The sequence below is a fragment of the Nyctereutes procyonoides genome, unplaced genomic scaffold, assembly GCF_905146905.1.
Source record: "Nyctereutes procyonoides isolate TBG_1078 unplaced genomic scaffold, NYPRO_anot_genome, whole genome shotgun sequence".
In the NCBI taxonomy this organism is placed as follows: Eukaryota; Metazoa; Chordata; class Mammalia; order Carnivora; family Canidae; genus Nyctereutes; species Nyctereutes procyonoides.
The window spans coordinates 70,821,279-70,848,317 of record NW_026575146.1 but is presented as its reverse complement, the minus strand read 5'-3'; the positions used below and the strand labels follow the sequence as shown (position 1 = coordinate 70,848,317).

Sequence of the window (27,039 nt, the reverse complement as noted above, 5' to 3'; positions counted from 1 at the left end):
ATCCCACACAACTCCACCCTTTACCTCAAACTGTTCAAACATGAACTTAAATAGGCATGAAGCAGTCCCCTCCCACTGGAGGCAAAAGAAACAGAAAGGGTTAGAAATTAAAAAAAAAAAAAAAAATTTCCTGGGGGGTGGGGCCCAGAGGAAGTCAGGCACTGTCCACCCCGCTGATTGGTCCTGGCCTCCCTCCGGAAATCCTAGCTAGGGCAAACCTTCCCGATCAAGCAGCACCGAAAGTTCTCCACCCAATTTCCGCCAGGCCACGCCCCCCAACACCTCAGCTCCACGGGTCCTTTCAGATTTTCTCTCCTTACCGGAAGCGCTGGTGCGTACTTCCGCCCCAACTTGTCCGCGGGTTCAGGGCCAAGGCCTGGGAAGCCAGTGCGTCCCTCCTGTTGCCGGAAGCGCTACGCTGAGGCCTCGCCCCAGGCCCGCCCACCCGCTGTGCTCTTCGCGGTCTGGGCGGCGTTCACACTCCAACCCCTGCTGGAAGCACCACCCACGGGCCTGCGTCTAACCCGCTGTTCCCTCGGCGCGCAGGCGCCGCTCTTCACCGACCCGGAAGCGGCTGACTGGAGCGAACGTCAAATCGGCCTCTGAGGGTTTTTAACTTTCTCTTTTCTACCTGAGCGTCTCAGTCCCCAAACCTGTCACCCTGGGATCTGGGTTCTCCACGCACGTTAGCGTCCCCTCACCTGCGCCTCCCACCGCGGTAAGTCCCGCGTCGCCGAGAGACACGGATCCCTGCGGGCGGCGCTGCGGCCCCGGAGGTCCGGCTGGTTTTGGTTCAGCTGGTGCAGAGGCCATCCCCGCCTGGGGTCTTCCGAGCCTCGGGCCCACGCAGTCCCCGGCGCCCCTGCCCCTCGCGCCGCGTGAGAACAGGGAGAGGGGCGCGTGCGCCTCGCCCCGCAGCCCGGCCCGGCGGCTGGCCCTGGCCCTGGGATTGCGCAGACCCCCAGCCTCCTGAGGTCTCCGCGGGGCAGCCCCGCCTGTGGAGAGAGGACCGATGCCCGGGAAGGGCCCTCTCTTCGGGGCGGGCTCTCAGGAGGGACTTAGGTCCGGGAGGCGGCGGGGAGTCACGGAGCGGGTCCCCTCCCCCAGGCGAGGATTGGGGGGCCTCGTGGAAGCCGTGGCTGCGGGAGGGAGGCCAGGACAGCGGCCGACGAGGGAGAGGAGGAGCGGGAGAAAGAGGGAGAGAGGAGAGAGATCAGAGAGAGGGTCCGTAAAGATACGGCAAGCTGGAGGATGCGGGAGGGACTGGCGACGAGGCCCTAAGGGCGGAAGACAGGAACTCGGGAACGTCGCCGCGAAATGTGGAGGAAAGGGAGGCGCTCCAGAAGAAGGGGACCCCCTAGGAGGGGTCCCTGGTGAACAGAAGGGGGGCAGCAAGGGCGAGGAACTTCCCACGCACGGTGGGAAGGAGGAAAAAGCTGTGGGCAGGCGATGCGGGGACAGAAAGCGGCGGCAGTGCGAGAGCTTAGCCAGACGGGGAGCCAGTGAGTCGGAGCTGGGGGGGGGGCGGTGTAAGAGGAAAGAGGGGAGGGGACGGGGAGAGCAGAGGGACACCGGTGGGGCGGGGCGGGGGGGGGGCGAGGCCGAAATATGTAGAGATCCCAACGGTCGGAGCGCTTGGAAGCAACTAAGGATTTCCAGAGTTCCCCAGAAAGTGTTGGTGTAGGGAAAGGAAGAGAGAAAAGGAGAGAAAGCAAGAGAGGAGACAGGGGAATCACAGAAAAGGAGAACCAGCGGCCAGAATCAGGAGAGAGAAAGACCCGAACAGATGAATAGAAATCCTTCGGAGAGAGAAAGCAGGGGAACCCAGATCTGGGTGGGTGCTGGTTAATGGGACATGGTGATTAAGTTGTGATACAGGGACTTGTGTCTCCATTAGGCATTCAACTTTAAATTTGCTTGGTTGAATTGAACAGATGAGAAAGAAAATTACAGAACTGCTTGTAAGGCTCGTGTGCTTTATAATTATTAGCGTTATAAGTTAGCTTGTATTTGCTACCTTTAATTGGCCAGAGAGAGGAGAGAGACTGTCTTAGTCTTATGGGTCACCCTCCTATCCTGGGATGGCATGGGAAGATGGCCTAGAATTACAAATTACAGAATGAGTCCGTGCATGATGCTTTTTAAAGCAACATTAAAAGTGTTTCTTTTTCTTTTAAATGGATTTACTTTTTCTTGCTACTTCGTTTACATTTAGTTTTTTTAAACCAAATTGAGGTGTATTGGACATCTATTCTGTAAAGAATCATTACAAGCTTCTGCGATAAGCTTTGGCGACATCTTAAGCCAGCTCTTGTGAATCTTTTCTAAATACTAGGTGGTTGCATTATGGTGAAAGCTTTGACCCCCATGGGTTGCCTCAGTGGCTGAATCTGTTAAGCATCTGACTCTTGACACCCTTGATACCAGCTCAGATCATGATCCCAGGGTCGTCAGAGCCCCAGCTAAGGCTCTGTGCTGGGGGTGGAGTCTGCTTGGGATACTCTCTCACCTTCTCCCTCTCAAAAAAAAAAAAAAAAGAAAAGAAAAGAAAGAAAAAGAAAAAGAAATTAAAGCTTTGACCCCAGAAGATACTAGATTTTTAAAAAATTCCAACCTGGTTTTAAAAAATATTTTTTATGTGCTTCAAGTGACAAGCCCTGCGTTCTTTCTACTTGTTACCATATGTTGGAATATTCCTTTGTCGTTAGTAAATGATTTTGGACTATTACAGTGTGTATCTGGTAAGGGTGTCCATGATCTACATAATCAGAACCTAGCTTAGTAAGTTAGTGTAATCTTTGACAGCATCTCTCCTTCCTTGATGTGATTGGTCTAATAAGTAAGATGTCAGCTCCAAAATAGATGTTCCCTTCAGGTCCCACAGGTCCGTTGTATGAACATAATGAAGGTGGGCTGGATGGACTATGAACTTTGTTCCAGTAGAACTGATCTATTCATGGTGAAGTAATAGGCTCAGAGTTTGTTTCCGTAGCTGATCCACTTTCACAGTATTCAGTACTAAATCTGATTTATCATTTTTTGAATTATCATGTTAAAAATATTTCCTCACTGGGATCCCTGGGTGGCGCAGCGGTTTGGCGCCTGCCTTTGGCCCAGGGCGCGATCCTGGGGACCCGGGATCGAATCCCACATCGGGCTCCCGGTGCATGGAGCCTGCTTCTCCCTCTGCCTGTGTCTCTGCCTCTCTCTCTCTCCCCCTGTGTGACTATCATAAATAAATTTAAAAAATATATTAAAAAATATTTCCCCATTGATTAAGACCATGAAAGAAGTTTCTTTTGCTCAGGCATATTTTAGATGATTCTGGAATTTTTCATTTTTTAATGTTTTTGGGGTTTTTTTTTGCGTGTGTGTCCTTTTTTTTTTTTTTTTTTTTTTAAGGGAGTGCACTTTATATTTATTTACCAATTTATTTAAGTGAGCTCCACCCCAACATGGGGCTTGCTCTGTGGATCCAGAGTTCGAGTCCCATGCTGTACTTACTGAGACAGCCAGGCACATGGACTTTTTGAAAAAGACATGAGATGATAAGGATAAAGGCAAAGTGCCCCATGCCTCATTTAGGCCACCCTTCCAAAATTCAGTTACATGTAGTTCCCACTGAACTCAGGTGTTCTCAAGGTAACTTGTGAAAAGGCTTCCCTCCTAGGGCTTGGTGAACCCAGCTGCAGCATGGAGATGAAGGACAAGAGCAGGAAATCTGAATGACCGTGATCCCTAAAGCAACTGAAATTTTGCATGTGTGTCTGTGTGGTATTTTTCTGCAGGATGGTTACAGTTGTGATTAGAAGATTAAGTTGGTCCTAACCCAACAACAATGAAAAATACTGTGAGGAAAGAGGCAAGGCCGAGGCTCAGAGCCAGAGGATACATTTACAGAGTAAATCTGAAGTCAGGTCTTGTCAAACCCTGGCATTGAACTCTCCACTGGCTTCCCATCGCCCTCATGTATAAAAATCCAGACTTCTGGATATGACAGCAGAAAGCAAGACAACAAAAGAAAAATAGATTAATGCAAAAAAAAAAAAAAAGGGTAGGCAAAAGACCACAATAGATATTTCTTCAGATGGATGGCCAGTAAGTTCATGTAGACATGCTCAATGTTCCTAATGATTAGGGGACTGCAACTCAAATCATGCCCCCTTGTGGGGCTATGCTAAAAAAAAAAATGGGTACGGTTCAAAAGATGATAAGCACTGGAGAGAATGGGATGAAACTGAAAGTATTGTGCACTACTCCAAGGACTATAAATGGTGTGTTCCCTATTGAAAAAATGTTAGTGATTTCTTTAAAAAAATAAACAGCATTTTCAGATAATCCACCAGATCCACCTGTGGGTACCTACCCAAAGAAATTGTGGACAGGAAACTGATCTGGTGCTTTTACGTTTTCTAAAACTGGCTAACTCACTGTCTTTATCTATCTGATTAGCAACATGTTGAACAGTAATCTCTCCTTATTTTAAAGATATTTTATCCTGACTTTCGGGACATCCAGTATTGACAGATGTCATCTTTTATTTGTGTGTGTTTTAATTTTCTTCTCTCCACTCTGTTCACTTCTCAGCTGATTCACTTCCTCTGCCGATTTTTCCTCAACTCTGTTCTCTGATGGGAAGAGCACCCCATGGGATAGTCATGGACCTCTTCTGTACACCCAGGGACTTTTGATATCCCCTTATCTCTGGCCTTTAAACACCCTGAGGTCTCCCAGGTTTACATTCCATTTCAGACCTCTGCCTTGAATGCCAGATTGTGTTGTCCAACTGTGTCTCTGACATTTCTATTGGGACATCTCCACTTACAGTGTCCAAACATGACCTCCTGTTTCCTAGAGGTGTTCCATTTGTGTTCCCTGTGGTCCTCCACCTCCCAGTTCAGAGTAGTGCCATCTTCCTGGGCTTTGGTGACCATCTTGGCAGGCTTTCAAAATACATAGCACATTACATTTTTTTGTAATACATAGTGAGGGGGAGAAAAAGGCAATATCGGTGAAAGAGTACACGGCTTCCAAGATTCACGTGGGGTGGAGGAGAACAGTGTCAGAAGACCACGCTGGACATTCCTGATCTACTTCTGTGATCTGATCCCATGCTGGTCTCCTCCCTCACTGGGATTGAGGCCCACAGATATCTTTGCTGTTCCTGGGGCCAGGGTCAGGACTCCCTCTTAGGGCTTTCCTAAGGTGGTCCCTCTGCCTAGAATTCTCAAATTCCTCGAATGTACATGGTGAACTTCCTCTCCAGGTCTTTGTTATATCACCTTCTAGTGAGGCCATCTCGCACACTGCCATGTCCCATTCCAGCCTCATCCCCACTCCATGCTCTGGCCTGTAATGCCTGTTCAGCATGAGTCTCTCTGCTCCTTCCTCTTGCACCATCTAGATACAGGGGACAGGGCCCTAGGAGGTAGCAGAACCACAGGTGGGTGGGGTGGGCAGCTGGTTTCCTTGGAGTGGTGCTCCACCCTGACTTGCCATTGCATTGCTGAGGCATTTTGCATAATCTTCCTATGCCCAGTCCACAGAGATTTCTCTTCTTGTGTTTGGGAGCAATAGAGGCCAGCCTCTGTATCCAGCATCAAGCCCCAGGGCTCTGGCTCCTCCATTAATGAGGACTGAAAGCAGCCCCTGATCTAGAGAGAGGTAGAAAGTGCTGTGTGTCCTCGTCCTCTGTATGGGGGGTTAGCAGGGTGGGTCTGTGACTTTAAAGGGAGGGTGCATAGATCCCCACTGCTGCAGCTCAGGTGTGTGCTTCACCAGGAGGGAAGTGAGTTCTGCAGTAAGAGGCCAGAATGCTCACTTGCTGGTCTCTGTGTAGCAGTCTACTGTCCCTGCATTCCTCCTGTGGCAGTGGGCAGCAGAGGATTGACTACCACGTGGGGAAATCTTCCTGTGTGTGTGGTTGTGGCACAGAAACGTGTACGTTGACTAAGCGCTAAACAGTGTATATTTGACACTCAGGATTGTTGTCTCAAGGCCCATCTCGCCTGGAAGAGAAGCCCAGAGGAGGCAGAGGAGGAAAGCCTAAGAATCAGGAATGACTCTTTCTCAGGTAAAGTCCTAGCTCAGTTCCTTGTTCTGTCCTCTGCGTCCTCACCTCCACTTGGGCTAGCTCTTTTCCCTCTCAAGTGTCTCTCCTGATGTATTTGCTCACATTCACCCCAGGGCCTTCCTTCAGCAGCTCTCTGCATGTGCATTCCAGCTCATACACTTCCGTACATTTATTTAATGGAGGTAGAAGTGAAATGTTATTCCAAAAAAATTTTTCACAGCGTTATTTGTGTAAGCAGGCTAAATAGAGTAACACTGACAGTGTTCTTTACGTTTAATACAATTTATGCATGTTTATTGTACCAGAAATACTCAAATGAACTTGGATAAAAAAGGATAACAAAGAGATATTCTAAAAATAGGTGTCATCTAGAGACTACAGCTTTGATCTCAGTTATTTTCAGTGTGTGTTTGTTCCTGTGTGCAAAAGTGTGTATGGGCCAGAGCCTGTAGTATGTAAAAAAGATGTTATCATCTCATAAATAACCTTTATTTTATCTTGACAGTATGTCTGAGATATTTTTCATGGCTTTAAATATTTTCTATAGTACCACATAAAAAAGTTAATAGCAGTAAAAATAGTGTGTTTATGCATGTGTGTATGCATGTATGTATATTGGCCTTTCATCCAGGTTTGTGTTTCAGCCTTGGACTTGTTTCAGGTTTTCTCCATTAGTAAACCCTCTTTGTCAACAGACTTTTACTGTTGTGTTTGTTACTTCACCGTGTGGTGGTGTGGGTTCCATCCTAAAGCCCGACCCCCTGGTTCAGGTGCAGGGTCTTGCAATTTATTACCTATTTGACCAGAGGCATATTCCTTAGAGTGTGTGTGTGACAGAGTTGGGTCCTGTGTAAAATGGGAACAAATACTCATTTAACTGGATGCTATATCTTATACAAGTTAACATTTTAAAGTATTAAAGTAATGCTTATTATATGGGGAGTGTCAAAACTTCTGGTCATTCTCTTATCATCAGCTTCCCATTTTTCCAGTTTTCACCTTTCATTGACGCTACTGTGTACTTGGTCATCCCTGAAGACACTACTCATGCTGTAGCTTATGTAGAAATTAGCTCTCATATGGTATTTACAAGATACTATCTAGAACTTACACATAGTTTACCATTTGTTGAAGTTTTTCTTTAGTGTATTTTATCTGGCACAATATTATAAAACTAAGTAGTTTAGCTGATGGAAATTTGCTATTGGGAAAGTGTAAGAAACCAACATTGGGAATATATGACTTGTGCAAATGATCTTTTATGTATTTATCTGGCTACTCTGTCCTCCTCTCATTTTTATGAAATAAGTACTCTCCTGATGGCCCCTTGGTGAAATGTGCTTTCATTTCAGGAACTATTGACATTCAAGGATGTGGTCATAGAATTCTCTCAGGAGGAGTGGGAGTACCTGGCTCCTGCCCAAAGAGCCCTGTACAGGGATGTGATGTTGGAGAACTACAGGAACCTGGTCTCCTTGGGTGAGATTAGTTTCAAACTTCCCTAGTTTATCTTTGTGTTTCTTGAGAATTTCTTGGGAGCCACTGCCTTGTTTGACTCAGATTGAAGCCCTGTTGATTCAGAAATGAAAAGCTTCATGATGTGGTTCCTGGATTTTAAACCGAGATAATCACGCAAATTGGTGGTGCTAGAGGTTGAGGAGGAACAAGAACTTATGTCAAAACTTTAAAATACCAGCTTGCCTGGTTTTACTCCTGTAATTTTGATTCAGTAGTTCTGGGAAGAGAGCTAGATATCTGTGTACGTCAAACATTTAAGCATCTGGAAGAAGAGTGTCACTGAGAAAATTTGTGTAATTCTATTCTATACCATCTGTAATTGAAGTCCTTAGTCTCAGCTGACAAAGGGCTGGGAAAACCCCAGGACATCATCTACCAGTTTCCATGTCAGCAAGAATCTTTTTCTGAGCTGAATATGAACTTGAGTGTGGAGCAGGGGAGAGCTCTGGTACCTCAAGAGTGGGGAGAAACTAGCAACCAGGGGCGCCTGGGTGGCTGTGTGGTTGAGCTATGGCCTTTGGCTCCAGCCACGATCCCAGGATCCTGGGATAGAGTTCATCGAGCTCCCCACAGGGACCCTGCTTCTCTCTCTGCCTATGTCTCTGCCTCTCTCTGTGTCTCTCATGAATAAGTAAGTAAAATCTTAAAAAAACAAACAAACAATAAACTAGCAATAAAACCCAGATGGGTGGGAAGGTGTCAAAGATGTAACAGAAGTAAGGGTCAGATTGCAGAGAGGAATTGTCTTCCTGAATTGTCATTTGGGATATTATCCCCAGATGAGAGCAATGGTTAGGAGAGTTGACTTTTCATGGACTCTCAAAGTAACTTGTTCTCCCCTTCCTTCACTCTCTTCTATGTACAGGATAGTGGGTTGGGGAAAACCTTTGATTCCCAGTCTTTCGTGGGGACTGTACCTCAAGCTTCAGGCCGTCAGTCTGAACTCTGTAGTCAGACCCGAGATCCTCTTTGAACATCCCACGAAAATCAGACCCCTTACTTTACTTTCATTTTTGTCTTCCTCTTGCAGCTCCTTTTTAGTCTGTGAATGTGGGAAAAACCTTGGTTTTTTCCTGATTTGTCTCCTATAAGTTTAGATGGTTTTGCCTCTGAAGTTTTCTTGGTTCTGAACCACAGTTCCTCAGTGTCTGAAATTTTATCCTTGTATTTTCTGCTATGATAATCCAGCTTTTCAGTGCTAGACAGGTTGTGGTGAAGTCTCCCATGAGGAGTTTTACTGGCTCAAAGAACATTCTGGATGGAGAAAACTTACATTTAGGTGTCACAGCATCATCCTGTTAAGTAGAGACGTGGGCTCTGAAGCACTGAGTAGAGAGTATTCCAGATGCTGAAATTGAGTGCAGCCTGAGAGTCTAGCTTATGGCTCCAGTTGTCCTGGCTTTTGGTGTCATGGAAGTGTGTCTCAAGGGCATTGTGGCAATGTTGATGGAGTACAATAAGGATCATCCCCCTTGATTTGGTGTGAACAAGTACAGGAATTTATTCTAGGGAGAAAATTGTCAGCCTTCATAACCCCATCTAAAAGACTCCTGACCAAACTATTGTTTATGCAACAGTGTTCATTCTGTATGTATGCTGCTGTTCTTTCTTCAACAAATAAAATGTTGATTTACTGTGTTGAGGGAATTTGAGTTCACATTGCTTACCTTATTGAACTCTAATCCATTTCTGTAGTTCATACAGCAAATACTGTTACATTGATCCACAGATTTCCATGTATTACAAATGAAGTTATTTATGTATTTAATCATTTATTATGTACTTTTGATGATATTCACCAGAGTTCTTTCTTTGATACTTGTAATTTGTGGGGCTGTTTGGTTAGAGAATGAATGTTTCATATATTTTACAAGATTTCCTTCCTGAGTGCTAAGGGGTATCAAGGAGCAGGCTTTATCCAAAAATCTATATAACCTCTGGAATTTGGTAAAAATATAATCATAGTTATCCTTCCTACATTTGTTTTGTTTGAGTTAATACCTTCTTATTGACAAATACATTTCTCATTTGAATGAATTTGGATTTATAAAATTGAGCATATTGGCTATCTTGAGACTGTGCTTTTGTTATGAAGTGACTGTGGTCACCTCAGAAATACAAGGAAACTCATGCATAATTTTTTTTTTTAAGATTTTATTTGGACACCTGCATGGCTCCGTGGTTGAGCCATCTGCCTTGGCTCAGGTCGTGATCCCAGGGTCTCAGGATTTATCCCTACATTGGGCTTCCTGCTCAGCAGGGTGACTGCTTCCCTCTGCCCCTGCCCTGCTCATGCTATCTCTCAAATAAATAAAATCTCTAAAAAAAAGAGTGTGCCATATTGCTGGAATCCTGTAATTAATTTCCAGAGTTCTTATAAAGTTGATTCTGAAATGTTTTGGTAGTTCACTTCTGCCTTTGTAGAGGAGGTACATTTGGAGTTCCCTTCTTTGCCATTTCCATGTCACAGAGCCCCATTGTCATCTTTGAAATATTACATATTTATCAGAACTTCTATTTCAAAATGGGTGATTTTAACATATTTTCCAGTTATGATATTGTATGTGTCTTCTGAAATACAACCTTTCTTTTTTTATTATAGGCTAATTTTTAAAATTCTAACATTTATATATATTTCTTACAAATATACACATTTCTTAATAATTGCTATATTTGTTTAGGGTTACTAAAATGTTTATTTTTTCATGATTAATAGATAATTATAGCATATATTATGGAATATAAGCACATGACTCTGAATATTAACATTGCAGTATGCCTATTCTGCATGGATGTAGTTTTTTATAGCAAGTATCAGAAGAATATTTTATTATTCTTAAAACTTTGTTTTACTGTTATGTATAGTAAGTATTCGATAATTAGATATATGTTTCTTTTAAATATGAGCTGCCTTGGGACACCTGGGTGGCTCAGCAATTAAGCATCTGTCTTTGGCTTGAGGTGTGATCCTGGAGACCTAGGATCGAGTCCTGTGTCAGGCTCCCTGCAAGGAGCCTGCTTCTCCTCCCTCTGTCTATGTCTCTGCCTCTCTTGTGAATAAATAAATAAAATCTTTAAAAAAAATAAATATGAGCCAGCTTTATGCCTCCTGTAGGGTTGCTTTGGTCTTTGAGGTACCTGTAGAAAATTCCTAAGTGTTCAGGGCTGTCATAACTTTTGATCACAGAGCATTATAAATAGGCTTCCTTGAAAATAATATGAAGTACCTGTAATCAGCCTTTCTTTACTGAGAAATCTTACATCCTTTGCATTTCTGATCATTTGCATACACCATGGTTGACAAATGTAATAACTCTATAATTATGAGTTTTATTTTTGGTATAATACTTTTTATTATAAAATGTCCATTTTCAAACTTTGATTAATAGGAATTTATGATTTTTTATATCTTACAGATATCCCTACTATATGTGTGAGAAAAGAATTACCACCAAAAGATGACCTAAGTAATGGAGAATTACTCCAAACTTTAATTTTGGAAAGACACTTAAGTCATCAGTTTGATGATTTTGACTTGAGAAAAGTCCAAGATGTGAACAAATTTGGGACTCAGTGGTTATCTGAAGAAAAAAAATATGAAGAAGACACTGCAACCCATTATAAAAATCTCATCTATAGAGAACATCAAGATCATAAATTCTATAATGATTTTCCTGTAAAAGACAATGTTTCCATAGGAAGAAGTACATCTCAATGTTACAAACATTGTATGGTGAGTAAGGCACTAAAAAACAAGCTGGGCTATTCAGGAAGCAAGTACAGAAACCCTTTGGACAATAGGCTTGGATTAAGCTCTCATTCACATATGGCTCAACTGCAGAGATTTCAAACCCATGAGGAAGTTTATGAAAATAATCAAGTTGAGAAGTCTACCAAAATGTCCTCAGTTTCACCACTTCAAAGAATTCCTTCTAGTGTCAAAACCAACATTTTAAATAAATACGAGAAGGTTCTTATGCATCCTTCATTACAGACACAACAACAGAAAACACCCAAAAGAGAAAAACCTTATAAATGTAGTGAGTGTGGGGAGACTTTTAGCCATTGCTCAACCTTAGCTAATCATCAAAGAATTCATTCTGAGCCGAAACCTTATAAAAGTAATGAGTGTGGCAAAGCCTTTAAGAGGTTCTCAAATCTCATGAGAATCCATACTGGAGAGAAACCATATAAATGTAATGTATGTGGTAAGGATTTCACCACACAGTCACATCTCTGGGGTCATGAGCGAATTCATAATGGAAAGAAGCCTTACAAATGCAATGAGTGTGGCAAAGCCTTTTCTGATGGTTCATATCTTGCTCAACATAAGAACTTCCATTCTGGACAAAAACCTTACAAATGCATTCAGTGTGGTAAGGATTTTGCCACACGTTCACACCTTTGTATTCATAAGAGAATTCATACTGGAGAGAAACCATTTACATGTAATGTATGTGGTAAGAATTTTATGATACCTTCACAGCTTTGGGGTCATGAGCGAATTCATACAGGAGAGAAGCCTTACAAATGTAGTGAGTGTGGCAAAGCCTTTTCTAGCGGTTCAAATCTTGCTCAACATAAGAGAATCCATTCCGGAGAGAAACCTTACAAGTGTAATCACTGTGGTAAGGATTTTACCACACGGTCATACCTTTGGAGTCATGAGAGAATTCATACTGGAGAGAAACCTTACAAATGTAATGTGTGTGGCAAGGACTTTATCAGGAGTTCCAATCTTACTCAACATAAGAGAGTTCATGATGGAGAGAAACCCTATAAATGTAATGTTTGTGAAAAGGCCTTTAGTCAGAATGCAAGCCTTACTGTTCACCAAAGAATTCATACTGGGGAGAAACCTTATAAATGTAAAGAATGTGGTAAAGCCTTTAAACACTACTCAAGCATCAACAAACACCATAATACACATAGAGTAAAAATACAAGTATAAAGTGTGTGGTAAGACTTTTATTAAATGTTTACACCTTGGGAATCAGAGAATTCATACCAGAGAGAAAACTTTTAAATGTCGTGAATGTTGCAAATCCTTTAAGCACTGTTCAAGCCTGAGCAGATACCAGAATATACATACATACAGTGAAGACATAGATGTAATGTGTGTGGTAAGGCTTTTACTAAATAGTCTCACCTTTGGAGTCCTAAGGGAAGTCATACTGAAAAGAAACCTCACCAAAGAATGTAGCACAGCTTTCATGCCATGGCCTAGCCTCAATATTCACCAAAGATTTCATGTTGGAGAAAACCTTACAAATAAAATGCTGGGTATCTTGCTTAAGCAGGTTTCACAATGTACTATGCATCAGAGAATTCTAGCAGTATGAACTAAGTTTACTTGAAGATTAATCAAATCAAATGTTACACTCTACAGGAAAATTAAAAGTCAAAATGTTTTAGAATGATGGGTGATGGGTGTCAAAGGAGCAGCAATATCTGTGGAATGACCTACTAATCTTCAGTTTATATGATTTTTTTATTAATCTTTTATATATATTTTTTATTTTTTTAGTCTTTTACGTATCTTTTTTAAGATTTTATTTATTGAGACAGAGGCAGAGACATAGGCAGAGGGAGAAGCAGGCTCCATGCAGGGAGCCTGATGGGGGACTTGATCCCGGCACTCCAGGATCATGCCCTGAGCTAAAGGTAGATGTTCAATTGCTGAGCCACCCAGGCGTCCCAGTCTTTCAGATTTCTTGATGAGATTACTTTATTATGGACTTTGGCCTTGAAAATCTGTTATTGATGTTATGTCTTCATGAGTGTCTGTGCTTGTACCTTTTGTTTTGGTCCTAATGTAAATGGTACTTTATTTTTAATCATCAATTCACTTAAACATTAAGTATCTTGGTATCTAGGAAGGCAGTTAATTTTTGATCCTTAGCCTTGTAGCCTGCTGCCTTGCTACAGTTTCATATTGTGTCTTATCTACCATACATAAGGGCATCATAAAATAATATTTCAATGCTGTGGTGACAGGTGCCACTCTGTTTTGTTTCTGGAATAAAAAGAATGCACTCCGTTACTGTACTAATTTCAAGCAGATTTTATAGTTATTAAGTCCAGCTTGGTCATGAGGACATGTTACTATTGTACTATGTGGCAGTCAGAGTTTCTGCAGTTTATTAAGATCTCAGAAGCTGGGGCACCTGGGTGAGGCAGTCACTTAAATGTCCAACTCTTGCTTTTAGCTCAAGTTATAATCTCAGGGTTGTGAGATTAAGCCCTGCATCTGGCTCTACACTCAGTGTGGGGTCTGCTTAAGGATCTTTCTCCCTATCCCACTGCCCCTCCCTTCTTCAGTCTCTTTCTCCCTCTAAATAAATAAATCCTTAAAAAAAGAAAAAACTCAGAAGCTTTATGCATAACTGGTATTGCCATATAGAATAAATCTCTATACATAAATGGGACTTGGACACAGACAAAATTATAAATAGCATACCCGAATCTAAACAAGGACAGCTGGGCAGCCCCGGTGGCTCAGCGGTTTAGTGCCGCCTTCAGCCCAGGATCAAGTCCCGCATCGGGCTCCCTACATGGAGCCTGCTTCTCCCTCTGCCTGTGTCTCTGCCTCTCTTTCTCTGTGTCTCTCATGAATAAATAAATAAAATCTTTAAAAAAAAAATAAAGAAGGACAGCTTATGAAAACACCTAAATGTAGATCTAGATTATAGGAAGAACACCATCAACCACCTTTTTCCATATATTGTGTTGAAAACATGATATGATTTGTTCCCACCTCCAGTAGGTTTAAGTTCCCAGTCTGCTACTAAACAGGATGTGAAGTTACTCAAATCAATACTGTACCTTAGTCCACTTTAGAATGGAAGTAGTAGTTTACACCCTCAGATTTGTGAGGAATAAAGACATTAACTGTCCTTGTAGCACAGATTATTATGTTGTGTTAATTGTCCTTTCCTGAAGGGTTTTCCTGAGGGGGGAGAAAGGTAACATGGTAGCTGCTATTTCTTAGTCAAACCTGATTAATTTTTCCTGTATCCCTTTTCCACACATGGCTGATGCAGCTCCATGACTGTACTACAGCCTGGAGTTGTCATGAGAGATAGAATCCATAGGGAATGTAACATGATGGAAAGCTTTACAATGCAGGATAAAATAAATTTTACAAACAGGAAAATTCCCCATAAACAAAATGGACTCATGACTTTCAAGTATAATTGCCTTCTCCCCAACTGTTAAGAGTTTGATGAAAATTCCACAAGTTACTTATTTGCTTGTGATCATGGGAGTCCATGCTGTGAAACTTCTTTCATGCCAATATAGCTGGTAGGCAGTATTCTGTAATACAGCATAATCTGTATAATTACCCTCTAAAGGTCCTCAAATTTATCCACAGCACTGTATCTTTTTTTAATGTACAGGAAACAGATGCATGAAATGATTTGATTTATAGGAGGAGAATCTCTTCCAGTTATATCTAAGTTATTCACAGACATTTAAAACAGGATACACATTGTAAATGTAATCAAATAAAGAAATCTATCAAAATGGTTTCTTAGAGTCACAACCTGAAAGAATGCTTCCTAGTGTCAAAGCCAACATTTGCATAAAGGTGGAAAAGTTTTGATCCCTTCTTTGTTGATAACTACAGTTCTACATATTACAAAGAAACCCTAAAAGTAATGAACTTGGAAAGTCTTTAGACAGGATGATTCTTCACTAATCAGAAATTCCTCCTGGAGAAATCTTAAAATTATACACAGTGGGGCACTGTATTTAACCTAGTCAAACATTAAACATCAATAAATACCTCAGCAAAATCTTAGAATGTAGGGATCCCTGGGTGGCGCAGCGGTTTGGCGCCTGCCTTTGGCCCAGGGCGCGATCCTGGAGACCCGGGATCGAATCCCACGTCGGGCTCCCGGTGCATGGAGCCTGCTTCTCCCTCTGCCTGTGTCTCTGCCTCTCTCTCTCTATGACTATCATAAATAAAAAAAAAATTTAAAAAAAATCTTAGAATGTAATATATGTGGCAAAGTTTTCATCCAAAATTCAATCCTTGTGAGATCACCACAGTATTAATTTTCAAATGAAAACTTAAGAATTTTCTGAGTAATGATACTCAAACTTTAGTATATATTAATTCAAATATGATGAACATCAGAGGCTATCACTTATGAAACACATAATGTACACAGAAGTGAAACCTTATATATTTACATATTAAAAGTCTTTTTATCCAAAATGCCTTTATCATCAATTCTTACTGTAGAATTCATCTTTAATGCATGGGTTTTAGAGAAACATGTAGATATTAACTCATGGATATTGACTTCAAGATTATTGAAGGTATAAATCAGATTTGGAAAACTGATATTCAAGCTTCACTTTCCTTAGTGCTCATATAAAGAAAACTCATATGCCTATTAATGGCCCTAAAATATTGCAAAATTTAAATGACAAATTCAAGTCTTCTAAAGAATATATACTTGAGCAGTACTGTAATGCACACCTGACATAACATTTACAATTAGAGAAACAAAAGTGCCAAAATATAATCTTTTATGAAAATATATTACTTTGGATAAAAGTAAATTTAATAGGTCATGTTGTACCAAAAGGTCAATTATGAAATACCCAGAATTTGTCAATTAAAACAATGTATTCTCTGGGTTCTGCTATGGCCCAAACAGTATTTACGTTTTCTATTATGTGTTTTCATTTTTCCCTCAGAAATGGGGTTTAATTTTACATACCCAAGTCTTAACTTTCTCAATACAGATAAAAAATCGCCAAAAAAAAAAAAAACTAAAGGGAATTTGCAATTATATTTAGAAATTACTGAGAAATGAATTATGATGTCACAAAGGTTTACTTCAAGTTATCAGACACCTCAGGTGTGTAATACACTGATAAAGAATAACTCTAGGTATATATATATATATTTTTTTTAATTTAAAGATTTTTTTTATTTATTTACTCATGAGAGACAAAAAGAAGAGAGAGGCAGAGACACAGGCAGAGGGGGAAACAGGCTCCAAGCAGGGAGCCCGAAATGGAACTCGATCCAGGGTCGCTAGGATCACGCCCTGGACCGAAGGTGGCGCTAAACCGCTGAGCCACCGGGGTTGCCCGTATTTAAAAAAAAAAAAAAATTAAGGGAAGCCTGGGTGGCTCAGCAGTTGAATGAGTGCCTTTGGCCCAGGGCGTGATCCTGGAGTCCCCGGATCAAGTACTGCGTCGGGCTTCCTGCATGGAGCCTGCTTCTCCCTCTGCCTGTGTCTCTACGCCTCTCTCTCATATGAATAAAATAAAACTTAAAAATAATAAATTTTTTAAAGCAGCAATTGGTCACCTAAATATCAAATCTAAACCCCCATCTCCCACACTGTAGATCTTGTGCCTAAAATCGGCTCTAGAACACAGGATTGAGTACATGGTGAATGGGGATAGAAATGAAAATGATATTCTGAAAAATGTTGGTCAATAATGGCATATTTCACATTAGTAGAGTATTGCATTTCACATTTCAGTTTTCATTCCCTTGCAAAGACAGGTTCGCTCCTTTCTTAAATTGTTCACATTTTAATTCAGAAGACATTCCTGGATCCAGGCATGGACCCACATCACTCCCCACAGAGGACCTTGTCCCAGATCATGAAGTACTTTTCGCCAATTGAGGATGCACATGTCTATCAATTAATGAAGTTTATTTGCATTAAGTGTTTTTATTTTTTATTTATTTGAGATAGAGTGTGTGCGCACTTGAGTGGGGGAGAGATGGCAGAGGGAGAAGGAAACTCCCCACTAATCAGGGAGCCTAACATGGAGCTCAATCCCAGGACTCCAGGATCACACAACCTGAGCTACACTTAATCGAGCCACCGTGGCACCCCTAGTTTTTTTATTTTAATACTAACATAATTAACATTCAATGTGATACCACTTCAGGTATACTTTCAATGATTCAATTGTGTACATAACTCAGTGGTCATCATAACTGTGCTCTTAATCTCCATCATCCATTTCTCCCATCACCGCCAATGACCTCCTCTCTGGCATCCCTTAGTGTGTACCTTGTAGTTCAAAGAATTTTTTTTTATTTTTTATTTATTTATGATAGTCACAGAGAGAGAGAGAGAGAGGCAGAGACACAGGCAGAGGGAGAAGCAGGTTCCATGCACCGGGAGCCCGACGTGGGATTCGATCCTGGGTCTCCAGGATCGCGCCCTGGGCCAAAGGCAGGCGCCAAACCGCTGCGCCACCCAGGGATCCCAAAGAATTTTTTTTTATCTCTGTTTTTCCTTTCTTCATTTATTTTGTTGGTTGAATCGTACGGTATTTATCTTTCTCTGATGTATTTTGTTCCGAATGATATCCCGTAGCACCATCACTGTTGATAGACATGGCAAGATTTCACTCTATTTTATGGCTGAGTAATACTTCATTGTGTGTGTATATATACCACATCTTATCCATTCCTCTATTAATTGACACTTCACCATAATTCGGCTGTATAAATAATGCTACAATATTGTTCTACTTTTATTTGAGAAACCTCCATACCGTCTTCCACAGAGCCTGTACCAATGTAAATTCCCACAGTGCAGGAGGGTTCTTTTTTTTCCACATTCAAAACTTTAGTCAAAACAGTTCATGAGAGAGGCCACGTTCACCTTGATAAAACGTAACCACCTCAGCTTTCACAAGAGGCTTACACAACGCCGACCTTTATCTCAAACCGTTGAAGACAAGGGCAGGCAGCAGTCCCCTTACACTAGACCTGACAGAAACTGGAAGGGACAGAAATTCCAAAGATAGGTACTTGGGGGCGAGGAAACCATGCCCCATCCAGACCCCGTTCTAGCCTGGGGTCGTTGGGGCTCGCTGAACGCTGGCGACAATCCGTGCATGCCCAACCCTGGCCGGGACAAAGGGTCTTGGCCTAACACCGGATGGCCCACGCAGATACCCTTCCAGCTCGCCCAGTGCTGGAAGCTCTACCCCCAACTTCCATCCGGCTCCTCCCTGAGGTCTTACTGGCTCCAAACCTTACGGTTTCCTTCGATTCCAGGAGTTCCGCCCATCCTGCCGGGCGAATTCCACAGCGAGGCCCGGACGCTACTTGCTTCCCCACGCAGCAGGAAGCGCTCCGCTAGACTCCGCCCTAATCCGGGCCATGGGCCTCACGATTCCGAGTCACGCCACCGTTCGCCAGCGCCATTACCGGAAGCACTACCCACAGCCCCTTCCCCAGTTCCGGCGTTCCAACCGCGCGCACGCGCAGTTTTCCGCCAACCCGGATGTAGCTGCACGGGAGCGAGGGTCAAATAGGTTTCAGATGTTTTTTTTTTTTAACATTCTCTTTTCTGCGTCACAGTCTCAGTCTCCAGGCCTACAGTCCTGGAGCCTGGGTTCTCCACGCACGTTAGCGTCCCCTCACCTGCGCCTCCCACCGCGGTAAGTCCCGCGTCGCCGAGAGACACGGATCCCTGCGGGCGGCGCTGCGGCCCCGGAGGTCCGGCTGGTTTTGGTTCAGCTGGTGCAGAGGCCATCCCCGCCTGGGGTCTTCCGAGCCTCGGGCCCACGCAGTCCCCGGCGCCCCTGCCCCTCGCGCCGCGTGAGAACAGGGAGAGGGGCGCGTGCGCCTCGCCCCGCAGCCCGGCCCGGCGGCTGGCCCTGGCCCTGGGATTGCGCAGACCCCCAGCCTCCTGAGGTCTCCGCGGGGCAGCCCCGCCTGTGGAGAGAGGACCGATGCCCGGGAAGGGCCCTCTCTTCGGGGCGGGCTCTCAGGAGGGACTTAGGTCCGGGAGGCGGCGGGGAGTCACGGAGCGGGTCCCCTCCCCCAGGCGAGGATTGGGGGGCCTCGTGGAAGCCGTGGCTGCGGGAGGGAGGCCAGGACAGCGGCCGACGAGGGAGAGGAGGAGCGGGAGAAAGAGGGAGAGAGGAGAGAGATCAGAGAGAGGGTCCGTAAAGATACGGCAAGCTGGAGGATGCGGGAGGGACTGGCGACGAGGCCCTAAGGGCGGAAGACAGGAACTCGGGAACGTCGCCGCGAAATGTGGAGGAAAGGGAGGCGCTCCAGAAGAAGGGGACCCCCTAGGAGGGGTCCCTGGTGAACAGAAGGGGGGCAGCAAGGGCGAGGAACTTCCCACGCACGGTGGGAAGGAGGAAAAAGCTGTGGGCAGGCGATGCGGGGACAGAAAGCGGCGGCAGTGCGAGAGCTTAGCCAGACGGGGAGCCAGTGAGTCGGAGCTGGGGGGGGGGCGGTGTAAGAGGAAAGAGGGGAGGGGACGGGGAGAGCAGAGGGACACCGGTGGGGCGGGGCGGGGGGGGGGCGAGGCCGAAATATGTAGAGATCCCAACGGTCGGAGCGCTTGGAAGCAACTAAGGATTTCCAGAGTTCCCCAGAAAGTGTTGGTGTAGGGAAAGGAAGAGAGAAAAGGAGAGAAAGCAAGAGAGGAGACAGGGGAATCACAGAAAAGGAGAACCAGCGGCCAGAATCAGGAGAGAGAAAGACCCGAACAGATGAATAGAAATCCTTCGGAGAGAGAAAGCAGGGGAACCCAGATCTGGGTGGGTGCTGGTTAATGGGACATGGTGATTAAGTTGTGATACAGGGACTTGTGTCTCCATTAGGCATTCAACTTTAAATTTGCTTGGTTGAATTGAACAGATGAGAAAGAAAATTACAGAACTGCTTGTAAGGCTCGTGTGCTTTATAATTATTAGCGTTATAAGTTAGCTTGTATTTGCTACCTTTAATTGGCCAGAGAGAGGAGAGAGACTGTCTTAGTCTTATGGGTCACCCTCCTATCCTGGGATGGCATGGGAAGATGGCCTAGAATTACAAATTACAGAATGAGTCCGTGCATGATGCTTTTTAAAGCAACATTAAAAGTGTTTCTTTTTCTTTTAAATGGATTTACTTTTTCTTGCTACTTCGTTTACATTTAGTTTTTTTAAACCAAATTGAGGTGTATTGGACATCTATTCTGTAAAGAATCATTACAAGCTTCTGCGATAAGCTTTGGCGACATCTTAAGCCAGCTCTTGTGAATCTTTTCTAAATACTAGGTGGTTGCATTATGGTGAAAGCTTTGACCCCCATGGGTTGCCTCAGTGGCTGAATCTGTTAAGCATCTGACTCTTGACACCCTTGATACCAGCTCAGATCATGATCCCAGGGTCGTCAGAGCCCCAGCTAAGGCTCTGTGCTGGGGGTGGAGTCTGCTTGGGATACTCTCTCACCTTCTCCCTCTCAAAAAAAAAAAAAAAAAGAAAAGAAAAGAAAGAAAAAGAAAAAGAAATTAAAGCTTTGACCCCAGAAGATACTAGATTTTTAAAAAATTCCAACCTGGTTTTAAAAAATATTTTTTATGTGCTTCAAGTGACAAGCCCTGCGTTCTTTCTACTTGTTACCATATGTTGGAATATTCCTTTGTCGTTAGTAAATGATTTTGGACTATTACAGTGTGTATCTGGTAAGGGTGTCCATGATCTACATAATCAGAACCTAGCTTAGTAAGTTAGTGTAATCTTTGACAGCATCTCTCCTTCCTTGATGTGATTGGTCTAATAAGTAAGATGTCAGCTCCAAAATAGATGTTCCCTTCAGGTCCCACAGGTCCGTTGTATGAACATAATGAAGGTGGGCTGGATGGACTATGAACTTTGTTCCAGTAGAACTGATCTATTCATGGTGAAGTAATAGGCTCAGAGTTTGTTTCCGTAGCTGATCCACTTTCACAGTATTCAGTACTAAATCTGATTTATCATTTTTTGAATTATCATGTTAAAAATATTTCCTCACTGGGATCCCTGGGTGGCGCAGCGGTTTGGCGCCTGCCTTTGGCCCAGGGCGCGATCCTGGGGACCCGGGATCGAATCCCACATCGGGCTCCCGGTGCATGGAGCCTGCTTCTCCCTCTGCCTGTGTCTCTGCCTCTCTCTCTCTCCCCCTGTGTGACTATCATAAATAAATTTAAAAAATATATTAAAAAAAATATTTCCCCATTGATTAAGACCATGAAAGAAGTTTCTTTTGCTCAGGCATATTTTAGATGATTCTGGAATTTTTCATTTTTTAATGTTTTTGGGGTTTTTTTTTTTGCGTGTGTGTCCTTTTTTTTTTTTTTTTTTTTAAGGGAGTGCACTTTATATTTATTTACCAATTTATTTAAGTGAGCTCCACCCCAACATGGGGCTTGCTCTGTGGATCCAGAGTTCGAGTCCCATGCTGTACTTACTGAGACAGCCAGGCACATGGACTTTTTGAAAAAGACATGAGATGATAAGGATAAAGGCAAAGTGCCCCATGCCTCATTTAGGCCACCCTTCCAAAATTCAGTTACATGTAGTTCCCACTGAACTCAGGTGTTCTCAAGGTAACTTGTGAAAAGGCTTCCCTCCTAGGGCTTGGTGAACCCAGCTGCAGCATGGAGATGAAGGACAAGAGCAGGAAATCTGAATGACCGTGATCCCTAAAGCAACTGAAATTTTGCATGTGTGTCTGTGTGGTATTTTTCTGCAGGATGGTTACAGTTGTGATTAGAAGATTAAGTTGGTCCTAACCCAACAACAATGAAAAATACTGTGAGGAAAGAGGCAAGGCCTAGGCTCAGAGCCAGAGGATACATTTACAGAGTAAATCTGAAGTCAGGTCTTGTCAAACCCTGGCATTGAACTCTCCACTGGCTTCCCATCGCCCTCATGTATAAAAATCCAGACTTCTGGATATGACAGCAGAAAGCAAGACAACAAAAGAAAAATAGATTAATGCAAAAAAAAAAAAAAAAGGATAGGCAAAAGACCACAATAGATATTTCTTCAGATGGATGGCCAGTAAGTTCATGTAGACATGCTCAATGTTACTAATGATTAGGGGACTGCAACTCAAATCATGCCCCCTTGTGGGGCTATGCTAAAAAAAAAAATGGGTACGGTTCAAAAGATGATAAGCACTGGAGAGAATGGGATGAAACTGAAAGTATTGTGCACTACTCCAAGGACTATAAATGGTGTGTTCCCTATTGAAAAAATGTTAGTGATTTCTTTAAAAAAATAAACAGCATTTTCAGATAATCCACCAGATCCACCTGTGGGTACCTACCCAAAGAAATTGTGGACAGGAAACTGATCTGGTGCTTTTACGTTTTCTAAAACTGGCTAACTCACTGTCTTTATCTATCTGATTAGCAACATGTTGAACAGTAATCTCTCCTTATTTTAAAGATATTTTATCCTGACTTTCGGGACATCCAGTATTGACAGATGTCATCTTTTATTTGTGTGTGTTTTAATTTTCTTCTCTCCACTCTGTTCACTTCTCAGCTGATTCACTTCCTCTGCCGATTTTTCCTCAACTCTGTTCTCTGATGGGAAGAGCACCCCATGGGATAGTCATGGACCTCTTCTGTACACCCAGGGACTTTTGATATCCCCTTATCTCTGGCCTTTAAACACCCTGAGGTCTCCCAGGTTTACATTCCATTTCAGACCTCTGCCTTGAATGCCAGATTGTGTTGTCCAACTGTGTCTCTGACATTTCTATTGGGACATCTCCACTTACAGTGTCCAAACATGACCTCCTGTTTCCTAGAGGTGTTCCATTTGTGTTCCCTGTGGTCCTCCACCTCCCAGTTCAGAGTAGTGCCATCTTCCTGGGCTTTGGTGACCATCTTGGCAGGCTTTCAAAATACATAGCACATTACATTTTTTTGTAATACATAGTGAGGGGGAGAAAAAGGCAATATCGGTGAAAGAGTACACGGCTTCCAAGATTCACGTGGGGTGGAGGAGAACAGTGTCAGAAGACCACGCTGGACATTCCTGATCTACTTCTGTGATCTGATCCCATGCTGGTCTCCTCCCTCACTGGGATTGAGGCCCACAGATATCTTTGCTGTTCCTGGGGCCAGGGTCAGGACTCCCTCTTAGGGCTTTCCTAAGGTGGTCCCTCTGCCTAGAATTCTCAAATTCCTCGAATGTACATGGTGAACTTCCTCTCCAGGTCTTTGTTATATCACCTTCTAGTGAGGCCATCTCGCACACTGCCATGTCCCATTCCAGCCTCATCCCCACTCCATGCTCTGGCCTGTAATGCCTGTTCAGCATGAGTCTCTCTGCTCCTTCCTCTTGCACCATCTAGATACAGGGGACAGGGCCCTAGGAGGTAGCAGAACCACAGGTGGGTGGGGTGGGCAGCTGGTTTCCTTGGAGTGGTGCTCCACCCTGACTTGCCATTGCATTGCTGAGGCATTTTGCATAATCTTCCTATGCCCAGTCCACAGAGATTTCTCTTCTTGTGTTTGGGAGCAATAGAGGCCAGCCTCTGTATCCAGCATCAAGCCCCAGGGCTCTGGCTCCTCCATTAATGAGGACTGAAAGCAGCCCCTGATCTAGAGAGAGGTAGAAAGTGCTGTGTGTCCTCGTCCTCTGTATGGGGGGTTAGCAGGGTGGGTCTGTGACTTTAAAGGGAGGGTGCATAGATCCCCACTGCTGCAGCTCAGGTGTGTGCTTCACCAGGAGGGAAGTGAGTTCTGCAGTAAGAGGCCAGAATGCTCACTTGCTGGTCTCTGTGTAGCAGTCTACTGTCCCTGCATTCCTCCTGTGGCAGTGGGCAGCAGAGGATTGACTACCACGTGGGGAAATCTTCCTGTGTGTGTGGTTGTGGCACAGAAACGTGTACGTTGACTAAGCGCTAAACAGTGTATATTTGACACTCAGGATTGTTGTCTCAAGGCCCATCTCGCCTGGAAGAGAAGCCCAGAGGAGGCAGAGGAGGAAAGCCTAAGAATCAGGAATGACTCTTTCTCAGGTAAAGTCCTAGCTCAGTTCCTTGTTCTGTCCTCTGCGTCCTCACCTCCACTTGGGCTAGCTCTTTTCCCTCTCAAGTGTCTCTCCTGATGTATTTGCTCACATTCACCCCAGGGCCTTCCTTCAGCAGCTCTCTGCATGTGCATTCCAGCTCATACACTTCCGTACATTTATTTAATGGAGGTAGAAGTGAAATGTTATTCCAAAAAAATTTTTCACAGCGTTATTTGTGTAAGCAGGCTAAATAGAGTAACACTGACAGTGTTCTTTACGTTTAATACAATTTATGCATGTTTATTGTACCAGAAATACTCAAATGAACTTGGATAAAAAAGGATAACAAAGAGATATTCTAAAAATAGGTGTCATCTAGAGACTACAGCTTTGATCTCAGTTATTTTCAGTGTGTGTTTGTTCCTGTGTGCAAAAGTGTGTATGGGCCAGAGCCTGTAGTATGTAAAAAAGATGTTATCATCTCATAAATAACCTTTATTTTATCTTGACAGTATGTCTGAGATATTTTTCATGGCTTTAAATATTTTCTATAGTACCACATAAAAAAGTTAATAGCAGTAAAAATAGTGTGTTTATGCATGTGTGTATGCATGTATGTATATTGGCCTTTCATCCAGGTTTGTGTTTCAGCCTTGGACTTGTGTCAGGTTTTCTCCATTAGCAAACCCTCTTTGTCAACAGACTTTTACTGTTGTGTTTGTTACTTCACCGTGTGGTGGTGTGGGTTCCATCCTAAAGCCCGACCCCTTGTTTCATTTTATTACCTGTTTAATATGGGGCATGTTCATTAGAGTATATGTGACAGACTTGGGTCCTGTGCAAGATGGGAAGAAATACTAATTTAATTGGATACAATGTGTTTATATGGTTTAATGCTTGTAAAGCATTAGAATAATGCTTACTATATACGGAGTGTTCAGTACTTTAGATGGTTCTATCAAGAGATTCCCATTTTGCAATTTATACCTTTCATTGACACTGTTATATAGACTGTATAGTCATCGCTGAGACACTACTCATGCTGTAGCTAACACAAAAATTACCTGTCATTTAGTATATGCGACATACTACCTAGAACTTGCATATATTTTACCACTTGTCGATATTTTTGCATTTGGGTGTTTTATCTGTCACAGTATTGTAAAATCCTCAGTTTAGCTGATGGAAATGCTGTGATGGTCAAGTTTAATAAATCAAAATCAGGGACATATGACTTGCTCAAATGGTCTTTAATGAATCTATTCCGGCACTCAATTCTAACTGACCCTTCTACCTCCTCTCATTTTTGTGAAATAAGTACTCTCCTGATGGCCTCGTGGTGAAATGTGCTTTCATTTCAGGAACTATTGACCTTCAGGGATGTGGCCATAGAATTCTCTGAGGAGGAGTGGGAGTGCCTGGACGCTGCCCAGAGGGCCTTGTACAGGGATGTGATGTTGGAAAACTACAGGAACCTGGTCTCCCTGGGTGAGGATTAATTTCCCTACAGAGGTTGAGAACTGTCCTGGGGTATCTTTGTGTTTCTATTGGGAGTTTCTTGGAAGTTCCTGCCCTGCTTCACTGAGATTGAAGTCCTATTGATTCAGAAATAAAAAGCTTCCCATTGCGGCATATGGATTTTAGCCTACCTCTCCACCTCCCACTTTTGCAGGTTAGTGGTGGTGCTAGAGGTTGAGGAGTAACAAGACCTCATGTCAAAACTTAAAAATACCAGATTGCCTGGTATTATTCCTATAATTTTTTTTTGTTTGTTTTAAAGATTGATTTATGTATTCATGAGAGATACAGAAAGATTGAGGGAGACAGAGACATAGGCAGAGGGAGAAGCAGGCTCCCCACAGAGAGCCCGACACAGGTCAATCCTGGATCCCGGGATCATGCCCTGAGCCAAAGGCAGACACTCAGTCGGCCACCCAGGTGTCTCTACTTCTATAATTTTGATTCAGTAGTTCTGGGAAGAGAGCTGGATATCTGTATGTGTCAAACATTTTTAAGCATTTGGAAGAAAAGTGTCAGCGAACAAATCTGTGAAGTGCTATTCTAGACCCATCTGTAATGAATGTCCTTGGTCTCAGCTGACAAAGGGCTGGGAATACCCCAGGACATCATCTACTGGTTTCCATGTCAGCAGGAATCTCTTTCTGAGCTGAATATTAACGCCATTGTGGAGCAAGGGAGAGCTCTGTAACCTCAAGAGTGGGGTGAAACTAGCAGCAAAACCCAGGTGCGTGGGAAGGCGTCAAAGATCTGAACACCAGTAAGAGTCAGGTGGCAGAGAGGAAGTGACTTCCTGAAATGCCATTTGGTATATTCTCCCCAGATGGGATAGGTGGTTTGAAAAGAAGAGTTGATTTTTCATGGACTCTCAAAGGAACCTGTTCTGTCCCTCCCTTACTCTCTTCTTTGTATGTATGTTTCCTGCCCTCCTCAGTGGTACTGCAGCTCTCATCCACAACAAGGGCAAAGTCTTCATCCTGACCAGATATGCTGGTTTCTGCCCCTGGGGCCCTTTAGTGGTTCAGCCTTGAGGAGCACATGGAGTGCTCTTTGTGAGGGCCATTCTTCCTCCTTTGGCCTCTCCTTCTCTGGTCAGTCACACATATCTGATCTGATGCCACCCCTCACCCTGACTGTGG

The 27,039-nt window shown here is 43.4% G+C and overlaps 1 protein-coding gene across 1 annotated transcript in view; it reads left to right on the top strand.

Moving 5' to 3' along the window:
- The first annotated feature begins 471 nt into the window (after nt 1–471).
- LOC129500085 (zinc finger protein 160-like) overlaps nt 472–27,039 on the top strand; it is a 43,821-nt gene continuing 17,253 nt past the window's right edge. The window contains 8 exon segments of the mRNA XM_055310215.1: nt 472–718; nt 5,983–6,073; nt 7,426–7,552; nt 11,008–12,520; nt 12,522–12,927; nt 18,645–18,875; nt 18,941–19,030; nt 25,744–25,870. Of these exon segments, the coding sequence (XP_055166190.1) occupies nt 6,059–6,073; nt 7,426–7,552; nt 11,008–12,520; nt 12,522–12,927; nt 18,645–18,875; nt 18,941–19,030; nt 25,744–25,870 (2,509 nt within the window). The 5' untranslated portion in view covers nt 472–718; nt 5,983–6,058.